The sequence below is a fragment of the Ahaetulla prasina genome, chromosome 1, assembly GCF_028640845.1.
Source record: "Ahaetulla prasina isolate Xishuangbanna chromosome 1, ASM2864084v1, whole genome shotgun sequence".
Classification (NCBI taxonomy): domain Eukaryota; kingdom Metazoa; phylum Chordata; class Lepidosauria; order Squamata; family Colubridae; genus Ahaetulla; species Ahaetulla prasina.
The window spans coordinates 364,132,311-364,146,230 of NC_080539.1; the positions used below are offsets into that span (position 1 = coordinate 364,132,311).

The 13,920-nt window shown below is 44.6% G+C and overlaps 1 protein-coding gene across 1 annotated transcript in view; it reads right to left on the bottom strand.

Moving 5' to 3' along the window:
• Window positions 1–13,920, bottom strand: part of MYO1F (myosin IF) — a 102,981-nt gene that overhangs the window by 61,198 nt on the left and 27,863 nt on the right. The window contains exon 2 of the mRNA XM_058163415.1: window positions 858–995. Within this exon, the coding sequence (XP_058019398.1) occupies window positions 858–995 (138 nt within the window). The remainder of the gene's footprint in view (window positions 1–857; window positions 996–13,920) is intronic.

The following is a 13,920-nucleotide window of genomic DNA, read 5'->3' on the forward strand; positions in this document are numbered from 1 at the left end:
TCAGGGCAGGCAGGAGTCCAAGTTGTGACTTCAGCGATAGGATCCGATATCAGCAAACTAGATAAGACTTTGCTTGACTCAAGGTTGGAATGCCAAAAGCAGGTCCTTTATATAGGCTGTGGAGTGTGGCTCCATGACTCAGCATTTATCCAGGCCTGCCCCACCCTTCCTTCTGCTGGCGTTGCCTCTCAGATCTTCGGAAGCGAGGGTCCACCCAAACTGAATTGTCTTCAGCTGGATCTGCTGTCAGCGTCTGGGAAAGGGAGGAGTCAGAGGGAGTAGGCCCGGGTAATTCCACCACCTGGCTGGCTTCCTGCTCTGAAGGCTGAGCCAAAGGAATACACGCTGTATGAGTGACACTTATTGGGCTTCTCCTTTCACTCCTTGAATCCTCTCTGGGCATGGGGCCAGGGCCGGGGGCTGCAGTCATGACAGGCCGTTCATCTTCATTATCAGACTCGGAGTCTGATAAAAGGCCCGGTTGGAGACGGGAGGGGCCCGGCTGAGGAGAGGAGGGAGGACGAGTCACAACATAACCACTGCGCCACCACGGCTCTAGGTACTTATAACCCAGTTCTGCCATTCCAATGGCTGCTGCTCCTGTGATCACATGACCGCATTTCAGATGCCTGGCAACCAGCCTGCATTTATGGCGGTTTGCAGCATCCTGCAGTCATGTGCCCATAATCCTAATCCTAACCCTAACAACAGCTGCAAAAGCAGGCAGGCTCCATTACAGCTGTAAGAATGGTTGAACGAACGAAAGGCTTTTTCTGATCAAACGTACTCAATTGATCCTTTCAATATCCCCCCCCCATCATTTCCCCCCCACTTTTAAAATAAGGATAAAAGGATACGAAAATATAATCATCCATGTAACGTTTCTTCAGGTTTTCAACGATGGCATCTTCATGAATTTTGGAGAGCAAGACCATGTCATCCACCCCGCTCTGTTTGACATTGTGGCTTTGCCAATGAAAACGTTCCTTGCTGCCCTTTAAGAGAGAAGAGAGAGGAAAAAAAAGAGATTTTATCCATGAGAAAGTAACTCTGGATTACATTAGTGATCAATCATTTTTTCTTTGCTCAGACTGGAATGGATGGAGTTATAGCCAACATACCTGGTTCTTTTAATCACCATCTTCTTCTAACGGCCCCATAATCCCTTGTGGGGGTGGAGCCTGGGCAACTGAATGGAGCTAGCAGAGTGTTTCAATGGCCGGATGCCCTTCCTGTTGCCAATGCAGAGTTTTATCCAGCAGATGTATTCTCAGTGTGCCCAGAGAGAGAAATATCTGCCGCTACCTAGGATCAAACTCACAGTCTTCTAATCTCTAGGCCAACGCACCACTCCATATAACCATTCATTTAATGACCATTCAAATTACAGCAGCACTAAAAAAAGTGACGTATGGCCAGTTCTCACACTTATGACTGTTGCAGCATTCTCCACAGTCATGTGATCAGATTTCAGGTGTTTGGCAAATGGCATGTATTTATGATGGTTACAGCTTCCTGGGGTGCTGGGATTGTCACTTGAAACCTTTCTAGAGCAGGGGTTTCCAACCTTAGTAACTTTAAGACTTGTGGACTTCAACTCCCAGAGTTCCTCAGCCAGCAAAGCTGGCTAAGGAACTCTGGGAGTTGAAGTCCACAAGTTTTAAAGTTGCCAAGGTTGGAGACCCCTGTTCTAGAGAGCTTCTGAAAAATCTAAAGTCAATGGGAGAAGCCAGATTCACTTAATGATTGCATGATTCACATAACAATGGCAGAGATTCGCTTAACAACAATGCCAAAAAAGTCATAAAACATGGACTTGACTCATTTAACAACTGCCTTGTTTAGCAATAGAAACGTTGGGCTCAATTGTGGTCATAAATTGAGGATTACCTGTAACTTTTATCCCTTGCAGATTTTTTTTTTAACCAAAATTGCATTTGTAGTAAAAATTTCCCCCTCTTTTAACCTTTGAAAATCTTCAGGTTTTGGAAAGAGAGCTTTTATTCGGCACCTCTGGTTTTAATCTGTTCTTCATGTTGAGTTGCTGTAAGTTTTGTTTCTTATTCTGAATTGCTTTGCTTTTCGTACATTGGCGAGTTGAATGAGTGAATAGTGAGACCTTCCAGGAGTTTGCCTCTAGAATTTAATAAAAGAGAATAAGTAGTAGGAATACCTCTTTGTTTTGAAGGATTATATACTGAAAGAGAGCCAAGGTGGCAGAGTGATTAGAGTGTAGTACTGCAAGCTGCCTGCTAGCTGCAGTTCGGCAGTTCAAATCTCACTGGCTCAAGGCTGACTCAGCCTTCCATCCTTTCAAGGTGCGTAAAATGAGGACCCAGATTGTTGGGGGCAAGAGGCTGACTCTGTAAACTGCTTAGAGAAGGCTGTAAAAGCACTGTGAAGCGATATATGTCTAAGCGCTAGTGCTAAATGGAGAGTGAAATGCCATGAATAGAATAGAATAGAATAGAATAGAATAGAATAGAATAGAATAGAATAGAATAGAATAGAAGAATTGGAAGGGACCTTGGAGGTCTTCTAGTCCAACCTCCTGCTCAGGCAGGAAACCCTATACCACTTCAGACAAATGGTTATCCAATCTCTTCTTAATAACTTCCAATGTTGGAGCATTCACAATTTCTGGAGGCAAGTTGTTCCACTAATTAATTGTTCTAATTGTCAGGAAATTTCTTATTAGTTCTAAATTGCTTCTCTCCTTGATTAGTTTCCACCTGTTACTTCTTGTTGTATCCTCAGGTGCTTTGGAGAATAACTTGACTCCCTCTTCTTTGTGGCAACCCCTGAGATATTGGAAGACTGCTATCGTGTCTCCCCTAGTCCTTCTTTTCATTAAACTAGACATACCAAGTTCTTGCAACCGTTCTTCATGTGTTTTAGCCTCCAGTCCCCTAATCATCTTTGTTGCTCTTCTATGCACACTTTCTAGAGTCTCAACATCTTTTTTACATCGTGGTTGGATGTATAGTATAGTATAGGCTTTATTGTCATTGTACATCATGTATACAACGAAACTGGTTTTAGCCTCACTGGTGCAGTCCATGACAAAAAACACAAACAACATAAATACTATAAAGAATAATCCCTATGCAAGTAATTAGGGGGAAAAAGAAAAAGAAAGAAAAAGAAAAACCAGTCATACATTTCCGCATGAACGTGGAGTGATTGTGGTTGTGTTTAAGAGTCTGACAGCCCAAGGATAGAAACTATTTCTAAACCTATTTGTTCCGCCTCGGTATGCTTTGATGTCTTCTGCCTGATGGTAGAAGTGTGACGAGACACTGACCAGAGTGTGAATCATCTCTGAGTATCTTTCTTAGTCTGCTAAAGCATAGAGCAGTGGTGGGATTCAAGTAATTTTCAGCACCAAGTGCCGAAACTGGAGCGCATGCCGAAGCGGAAGAGAGCAGCTGGCCCCCGCGCACATACACGGCGGATCGGCTGTACAGCATGCATTCGTGCGACGGAACTTGGAAGAGCAGCTGGCGACGGCATGCGTGTCCACAGAGTGTGCCACCTCTGGCATGCGTGCCGTAGGTTCGCCATCATGGTTATACGAGAAATCCCATTATTTTTACAGGTAGTCCTCGACTTACAACCACAATTGAGCCCAACATTGCTGCTGTTAAGTGAGACATTTGCTAAGTGAATGTTGCCCCATTTTATGACCTTTCTTGCCCCAGTTGTTAAGTGAAACATTGCAGTTGAGTTTAGTAACCCCGTTACTAAGTGAATCTGGCTTCCCCATTGATTTTGCTTGTCAGAAGGTCAATTGTACAGCTGTCCATCTCATAAGAAAATGACTCTGGGTGGCATACAATATTTATTTTGGGGAAATCTTTACTAGTTTTTTTCAACTTGCTCTCACAAAAAAAAACAAAAAACCACCCACCCCTTTTTCTGGTTATGAGACACTTTTCTTTTTTTCCTTTTGTTTATATGTCTTTGAGATATCACTGCCAGGTGGAATGTAGGGGAGATAATAATAATAATAATAATAATAATAATAATAATAATAATAATAATAATAATAATAATAATAATAATAATAATAATAATAATATTTTAATTTGTATACCGCCCTTCTCCCGAAGGACTCAGGGCGGTGAACAGGCAGATAAAATACAGACATACACAATAATTAAAACAACCCTTAAAAAACTGATTTAAATTAGCCCAAAAATTAAAATAATAAACACCCCCATAAAATTACAAAAATTTAAAAACCCATCACATTCAATTAAAATTACAGATAAAAATCAAGCTAGTCCAGCCATCCGAAATAAATAGGTTAAAGGGCAGTAATAGATAAAGGGCAGTAATTTGTTTATGTATTTATAAGATCACCCAATCAACAACATCACTTTGAGCTGAGTACAAAAATTAACAAGAGACACAGAGGAAAACAGCACCTGGCATGAATAAATAATAATAATAATAAATAAATAATAAAAAATAATAAAAAAATGGTAACAAGTCTTAACATTAATTAAGGAACTACTGTAATTAAAATGAATCAATGAATTAAGGAGAAATTTCTTAATGGTAAGAACAATTACCAGTGGAATGGCTTGACTTTAGAAATTGTGGGTGCTCCTACACTGGAGGTGTTTAGGAAGAGACTGGACAGCCACTTCTCTGAAATGGTACAGGCAGTGCTGGGTTGCTACCGGTTCACACCGGATCGGGAGAACTGGTAGTGGCGGGAGGCTCTGCCCACCCGCCCAGATGCTTCTGCGCATGTGCAGAAGTGCTGTGTGCGTGAGCGCACACATACGAGCAAACAGGTAGCGATGGGATTTGGAACCCACCCCTGGGTATAAGGTCTCCTGCTTCAGTAGGAGATTGGACTAGAAGACCTTCAAGGTCTCTTCCAGCTCTATTCTGATTGATTGATTGATTGAAAATATATTGTAACTCAACCAATTGGACCTCTACTCATCTTGGCCCAAATGCTTGGAGGAAAGTTTTGAGTCAACCATGTATTGAGGGAAGATTGTTCCAGAAGGCAGGGGCCACCACTGAGAAGGCAATTGGTTAACTTTGAAATGAAATGAATGGAATTTTATTAAATAACTTTAAATGATTTATAAATGGGTTTTTTTGGTTTGTTTTTAAATTTACATTTATATTCCACCCTTCTCCGAAGACTCAGGGCGGCTTACAGTGTGTAAGGCAATAGTCTCATTCTATTTGTATATTTACAAAGTCAACTTATTGCCCCCCCAACAATCTGGGTCCTCATTTTACCTACCTTATAAAGGATGGAAGGCTGAGTCAACCTTGGGCCTGGTGGGATTCGAGCCTGCAGTAATTGCAGGCTGCTGTGTTTTAATAACAGGCTATCTTACAGCCTGAGCCACCACGGCCCACCACGGGTTCACTTCAGGGGTGAAATGCTCCCGGTTCGGACCGGATCGCTTCATCCGGTAGTGATGGCAGCTGGTGGTTTGGAGAAGCGGTAGCAAAAATCTCTTCTCCCCCTTCCCCCCCTCCATGCCCAGCTGAGCCGCATGATCATCAGAGGTTTTTTTTACTTTTAAAAGCATTTTTTCTTCGGCCGAAAAAATGCTTTTAAAAGTTTTTTTTTAAAAGCCTCTGATGATCGTGCGGCTCACCTGGGATCGTCAGAACCCTTTGAAAGCATTTTTTCTACAACCTCTTCGGCCAAAGAGGTTGTAGAAAAAATTCTTTTAAAAGTAAAAAAAAAAAAAAGTTGGCCACGCCCACCCAGTCACATTTCCTCCCCCCACCAAGCCACACCCAAAGAACCGGTAGTAACAAATTTTACATTTCACCCCGGTTCACTTGATTCTACAGTATACTTATAACCAGCCAATACTTACCTACCTGGCCACAAAATATAATTCTAACCCTATTGTGATAGATAGAGGTTTGATTAGCTAGGATTCTGAGTCTCTCTTAGACACATCCGGTCATCTATACCAGGGGTGTCAAGTTGGATTTCTTCGAGGGCCGGATCAGCATTGTAGTTCGCTGCAGGCCAGCTGGTTGGGAGGAGATGGAATAGATGCCTCCTGCAGCATTCTGCCGGCCAAAACGGGGCATGGTGTGGTCCTGTGCACTCCCCGCCCCCGTGCTCCGTTTGGGCCGGCAGGGTGCAGACCTTGAGCTTGGCACCCCTGATCTATACCTTCATCCTTCTCAGTTCTCAGTGAAGATGTGAGAGTTAAAGTCCACACATCTTAAAGTTACTGAAGTTGAGAAACACAGTTCTAGAATAGAAACCGGTGAGGGATGCCCTGCATTGACGTGCTATGAATGGCAACCTTATGAGGAACAGCTCTGAAAACAGAGAAACAACAGAGCAAGATGCCAAAAAATCCAATGCAGCCTTAGGCTGCTCAACAGGGAGGTCATGTGAAGTGTTAGTACCGCTTTGGTAAGATCATGCTTGGAATACTGCATCCAGTTTTGGTCACCACGATACAGAAAAGATGTTGAGACTCAGAGTGCAGAGAGAGATGATTAGGGAGCTGGAGGCTAAAACACATAAAGAATGATTGCTGGATATGTCTAGTCGAGCGAAGAGAAGGAGTGACATGATAACAGTATTCCAATATCTCAGAGGTTTCCACAAAGATGAGGGGATCATCCTAGTCTCCAAAGCACCTGAAGGCAGGAGAAGAAGCAATGGATGGAAATTTGTCAACAAGAGATCCAACCAGGGGTGAAATGCTCCCGGTTTGGACCGGATTGCCTGATCCGGTAGCAATGGCGGCGGGTGGTTCGGAGAACCGGTAGCAAAAATCCCTGCCCCCCCATCTGCCCCAGCTGAGCTGTGCAATCATCAGAGGTTTCTTCTTTTTTTACTTTTAAAAGCGTTTTTTCTTCGGTCAAAAAAATGCTTTTAAAAGTAAAAAAAAAGCCTCTGATGATCGTGCGGCTCAGCTGGGATCGTCAGAAAAAGCTTTTTTACCTCCGGCGATCCCAGCTGAGTTCCCTGATCAGCACAGGCTTTTAAAAGCATTTTTACAACCTCGGCCGAAGAGGTTGTAGAAAAAAAGCTTTTAAAAGTAAAAAAAAAAAAGTTGGCCCCGCCCACCCAGTCACATTACTCTCCCCCACCAAGCCACGCCGACAGAACTGGTAGTAAATTTTACGTTTCACCCCTGGATCCAACCTACAGCTAAGGAGAAAACTCCTGGCAATGAGAACCATTAATGGGTAGAACAGCTTTCCTCTTGAAAATTGTGGGTCCTCCATCACTGGAGCTTTTTAAGAAGAGATTGGGTAGTCATTTGTCAGGAACGGGATAGGACCGTGATGGTGAACCTATGGCATGCGTACCACAGGTGGCATGCGGAGCCATTTCTGCAGGCGTGCTAGCCGCCGCCCTAGATCAGCTCCACTGCGCATGCACGTGTGCCTCCTGCTGGCCAGCTGATTTTCAGGTCTCTGCTGCGCATGCGGGAGATACGCACATATGCCCATGCTGTCCTGCCCCTCCCATGAGTTTCAATGTGTTCAGTTTTGGATGGCAGGTAAGTACAGGGCTCGCATGGAGGCATGGAGGGAGGGCGAAAAACGGGCCAACTGGAAGTCCAGAAACGGGCAGTTTCTGGCCTCTGGAGGGCCGGGGGAGGCTGTTTTTGCCCTCCTGGAGGCTCCAGGAAAGCCTCTGGACACTCCGGAGGGTGAAAAACAGGCCTACCGGAAGTCTGGAAATGTGCCATTTCCGACCTCCAGAGGCTTCAGGGAGGCCTGCTAGGCCCAAATGGGGCACAAGCGGGTAGAGGAGCACGAGTGGTCACCCATGCCTGCGCAGGGCGGGCAGGGCAGTACGGGGGGAGATTGTGCACGCATGCGCAGGGGGGCAGAGCGTGCATGGGGGACATTGTGTTATGGGTGTGGACACATGTGCGTGTGCTTTTGACACCCGAGGAAAAAAGGTTAGCCATCGCTGGGATAGGGTCTTGAGCACGGGGTTGGACTGGAACAGGGCTCTCCAACCTTGGCAACTTTAAGACTTGTGGACTTCAACTCCCAAAATCGGGGAGTTGCCATCCAAAGGAGACTGAGAAGATACTGTGCTTTGTCGGAACTCAGAGTCCTGCAGGTGAAACAGGATCTGAGTAATTTAGAGGAAACAGAGAGGGCAGAATGGGAGATGGGAGGGTGTCATTAGCCCTAAAAGGCAAAGAGGATGCAACTGGGCCCAATCAGAAGTAAAAGAAAAGAGTCATACTATTTGGTGACTCTGCCCTATGAAGAACTGAAACACAGGTATGTCAGCCAAGCCCATCGGCCTTTGTGAAGTCTTTCAGGAAATTCCTGACGTCTCTTGTCTTTTATTTTGATTGTTCTTTGATTTCACAGCAAGGCACAGAGCACTCACAAAAACAAAAGAAGGTCGGATTTGATTTTCGCTGTGTCAGTGAAAAAAGTAGATGTGTTATAGTGATTAAAACAATGTCGTGTCCCACTCCTCCTCTGACGGCCGGGTCGGGGAAGTCCGTATCAATCGTGCCTCTGCAGCTTTGCCAAAGTTCTGTCAGAGTTCTCAGGGCAGGCAGGAGACCAGGATGTGACTTCAGCAATCCAATTTAGACTTTGCCTTTGCCTTTGAATTTAGACTCAAAGAATGCCAGAAAGCAGATCCTTTATATAGGCTTTATATAGATCCTTTATATGGGGTGAGGCTCCATGACTCAGCACTTATCCAGGCCTGCCCCTCCCTTCCTTTTGCTGACGTCGCCTCTCCACTCTCCGGAAGCGTGGGTCCCTCCAGCCTCCAGCTGCCGGTAATTCCAGCTCGTGACTGGCTTCACACTCCCCAGGCTCACATGCTGTGGGGGAGGGGCCCAGCTGCTCCGTTTGTCCGGGCATGGTGCCAGGACTGGGGGCTGGAGGCATGTCAGGCCATTCGTGTTGCTTGGTCTGTCCGGGCATGGTGCCAGGACTGGGGGCTGGAGGCATGCCAGGACATTCTTCTGCACTATCAGCGTCTGGCAGGAGACGAGAGGGGCCCGGCTGCGAAGAGGGGGGCGAGCGAGGCACAACAAACAAATGGAATATGATCGAAAAGAAAAAGAAAAGTGATTGATAAAAGAAAGAGAATGATCTATAGGGGGACTAAAGAGAGTGATTGAAAACGCATTCAATCTGTAGGCTTCCCAAAGGTAGTCCTTGACTTACGACCACCACTGAGCCCAAAATTTCTGTGGCTAAGCAAGACCATTGCGAAGTGAGCTTTGCTCCATTTTACAACTTTTCTTGCCACACTGGTTAAGGGAATCACTATCAGTGATAAGCGAATCTGGCTTCTTCTCCTCTTGACTTTGCTTGACGGACGTCAGCTGGGAAAGTTACAAATAGTGATCATACAACCCCCAGGTTCTGCAACTGTCATAAATACCAGTCAGTTGCCGAGCGTCTGAATTTTGATCACACAGGAATGCTGCTATGGTCTACTTGTGAAAAATGATCAACAGTCACTTTTTTCAGTGCCATTGTAACTTCTAATGGTACTAAACAAATGGTTGTAAGTTGTAATTAAATCTTGACTGTATAGAAACGTATCTTCAGAACCGTGGTGGCGCAATGGCTAGAATGCAGTATTTCAGACAAACTCTGCCAACTGTCAGGCGTTCGATTCTATATGAAATTGGATACAATCAAAGGGAACATTAGGACAGGAACGGTAGGCACGTTGGTGCTCTTATGCACGCCCCTTACAGACCTCTTAGGAATGGGGTGAGGTCAATAGTAGATAGTTTTTGGTTAAAGCTTTGGGGATTTCGGGAAGAGACCACAGAGTCTGGTAGTGCATTCCAGGCATTAACAACTCTGTTACTGAAGTCATATTTTCTGCAATCAAGATTGGAGCGGTTCACATTAAGCTTAAATCTGTCGTGTGCTCGTGTATTGTTGTGATTGAAGCTGAAGTAGTCTTCAACAGGAAGGACGTTGTAACAGTTAAACTCACAGGCTCAGGGTTGACTCAGCCTTCCATCCTTCAGAGGTTGGTAAAATGAGGAGCCAGATTATTTGGGGGCAATATGTCGACTCTGTAAACCGCTTAAAGAGGTGCGAAAAGCTCTGTGAAGCGGTATGGAAATCTAAGTGCCACTGCTATTACGCTCTTCTGGTTTTTAGAACACAGACTTCTCAAAAATAGGTAATAGACTCATATCCTGGATCAGTTCCTTAAAATTAGAAGGGTGTTTCCCTTCCTTGCGTTGACAACTTTTTTCTTTCTGAGGATAGAAAAAGGCACGAAAAGATCAGCAAACTTTGACAGGCAGGACTTAGTAAGAAAATTGGAGATAGCAAGAAAATTGGAGGAATGTGGCTAGGTAATGATGAGTGAGACTGAATTAAGACAGACCTTAACAAGTAACAATACAGGGAGTCCTTGACTTATGACCATTTATTTAGTAACTGTTTGAAATTACAATGGCAGTGAAAAAATGACTTACAACTGGCCCTCACACTTATAACCATTACAGCATCTCCATGGTGACGGGATCAAAATTGGGTTGCTTGGCAACCCGCATGCAATTTATTATGGTTGCTGCATCCTAAGGTTTCATGATCAGTTTTTTCCCGAAGGCCATCACTCTGCTAAACAAATAATTCCCTCAACACTGTCAAACTATTTACTAAATCTGCACTACTATTAATCGTCTCATAGTTCCCCATCACCAATCTCTTTCCACTTATGACTGTATGACTGTAACTTTGTTGTTGGCAATCCTTATGATTTATATTGACCATCATTTGTGTTGTAAATGTTGTACCTTGATGAACGTATCTTTTCTTTTATGTACACTGAGAGCCTATCCACCAAGACAAATTCCTTGTGTGTCCAATCACACTTGGCCAATAAAATTCTATTCTATTCTATTCTATTTGCAACCTTCCCAGCTGGCTTCCAACAAGAAAAGTCAATGGGGGAAGAAGCTGAATTTGCTTAACAACTGAACGATATACTTGACAACTGCAGTGATTCATTTAGAAACATGACAAAAAAGTTTGCAAAATCAGGCATAACTTAACGTCTGCCTTGCTTAGCAATGCAAATTCTGGTCATAAGTCAAGACCTACCTGTCCCAAAGGTGCTTTTTCAAGAGGCGCTTTGTTTTTCTTTAAAGACGTTTCGCTTCTCATCCAAGAAGTTTCTTCAGCTTTTCAGAGAAGCTTCTTGGATGAGAAGCGAAACATCTTCAAAGAAAAACCAGAAAGTCCAGCTGCCTCTTGAAAAAGCACCTTTGGGACAACCATGACCTGGATGACTGAGAATCTCCATAGACATCAAGAACCCCACTGTACTCCTGTAAATTGATGCAGGCTTTCACAGCTAGTGTCAATCCAATGGGGATGGCTTCTACGCTAATAAACCATAGTTTAAGAATTTGGTCTCCTGATACTTCACTGGCATCTATGACCAGCAGATGTGACTAGCAATAATTGGCTAAACTCCTGTACGGTATTTTTCATAGAACTATTTTCTCATTGGATCATGTTATCCGAATTCTGGAAAGCCCGTTTCTGATTGGTTCTCTGTCCAGGTGAATTTGCAATTATTCTTTCCAGGTTAATTTGTAATCACTGTCAAAATGCCAAGACATTTAAAAATTAGACCACAGCTTATTAGTCCGGAAACTTATCACCAATTAGGTAGCTTTTTACTTCTATTCTGACACCATCTGAAGCAGCCTCAAGATGCATAAAATCTGTTAGGCATTCCTCCCTGTACAGTAGGTTGTCCTTGAGTTACAACCTTTCATTTAGTGCCCATTTGAAGTTGTGACAATGCTGGAAAAAGCGACTTATGACGGGTCAAATTTATGACTGTCCCTACAATCACATGATTAAAATTCAGGCCCTTGGCAAGAGGGCCATGTGATCACCATTTGCAACCTTTCCAGCTGACTTCAGACAAGCAAAGTCAAGGGAAGCTGCGCGGGTGATTGAGGGAGCACCACGTTGCTCCCGAGTAACACCACTCCTGCGCAGTCTGCACTGGCTACCTGTGGTCTTCCGGGTGCGCTTCAAGGTTTTGGTTACCACCTTTAAAGCGCTCCATGGCTTAGGGCCCGGGTACTTACGGGACCGCCTGCTGTTACCACATGCCTCCCACCGACCCGTACGCTCTCACAGAGAGGGTCTTCTCAGGGTGCCGTCCGCCAAGCAGTGTCGGCTGGCGGCCCCCAGGGGAAGGGCCTTCTCTGTGGGAGCACCTACTCTCTGGAACGAACTTCCCCCCGGTTTACGTCAATTGCCCGACCTTCGGACCTTTCGCCGGGAATTGAAAACTTATTTATTTATCCAAGTGGGACTGGCCTGATTTTTTAAATTTTTCAATTTTCAATTTTTCAATTTTAATATTTTATTGGGTATTTTATATGGTCAATTGGACGGTTTTAATTTCGGCCTTTACTGAATAAGTTTTTTAATTGTTATTTTAGTTTGTATATTAATTGTTTTAATGTAGGCTGTACACCACCCTGAGTCCTTTGGGAGAAGGGCGGTATAAAAGTTTAATTAAATAAATAAATAAATAAATAAATTTTCCTAATGACTGTGTGCTTCACTTAACATCCATAGCAGAGGTGGGTTTCAGCAGGTTCTGACCAGTTCTGGAGAACCGGTAGCAGAAATTTTGAGTAGTTCGGAGAACCGGTAGTAAAAATTCTGACTGGCCCCACCCCCATCTATTCTCTGCCTCCCAAGTCCCAGCTGATCGGGAGGAAATGGGGATTTTGCAGTATCCTTTCCCTGGATTGGGGTGGGAATGGAGATTTTACAGTAACCTTCCCCTGAATTGGGGAGGGAATGGAGATTTTACAGTAACCTTCCCCTGGAGTGGAGTGGGAATGGGGATTTTACGATATCCTTCCTCTGCCACGCCCACCAAGCCACGCCCACCAAGCCACACCCACAGACCAGTAGTAAAAAAAATTGAAACCCAGCACTGATCCATAGTGATTCACTTAACAACCATAGCAATAGGTCTTAAAATTGGGCATGTTTCCCTTAACAACTGCTTCTCTTAGCAATGGGAATTCTGTCCCAGTTGTGGTTGTACGTCGAGAAGTATCTGTATTACTTTGGAAAAAAGTCATGGAATGGCAGCAACTTGAAACAAAGCAAATATCAATGAGACAGGGACTTGCAAGGGGGATGCCGAAATTCATGAGGTATAATTATTTATCAACAAGGGTGGATAGAAAAGATTTCGGCTCATGTCGTGTCCCACTCCTCCTCTGACGGCCGAGTCGGGGAAGTCCGTATCAAGCGTGCCTCTGCAGCTCTGCCAAAGTCCTATCAGAGTCCTCAGGGCAGGCAGGAATCCAAGGTGTGACTTCAGCAATCCAGATTAGACTTTGCCTGACTCAGAGAATGCCAGAAAGCAGATCCTTTATATAGGCCATGGGGTGTGGGTCCATGACTCAGCACTTATCCAGGCCTGCCCCTCCCTTCCTTTTGCTGACGTCACCTCTCCATTCTCCGGAAACGTGGATCTATCCATTGCATCGTTTCATCTCCAGCTGTTGGTAATCCCAGCTTGTGGCTGGCTTCAGGCGCACATGCTATCGGAGGGAAGTTTGTTTGTTCGGTTTGTCCGGGCATGGTGCCAGGGCTGGGGGCTGGAGGCATGCCAGGACATTCTTCTGTACTATCAGCGTCTGGCAGGAGATAAGAGGGGCCCGGCTGCGGTGGGGGGAGTGAGCGAGGCATAACAGCTCAGCATCTCTACAAGAATGTCTTATCAGAGCCGTAAACACCATCATCAGCAATGTTTCTCAGCGTCCGATTTAACGTACAAGATAAATGTAAAACAAACACTTCCTCTTTGCAGCCCTTACTCTGAATTTAGTTTGTTCAGGCTAATGCTTGTCCTTTGCAGCTGACATGTTCGAAAGCCTGTGTTCC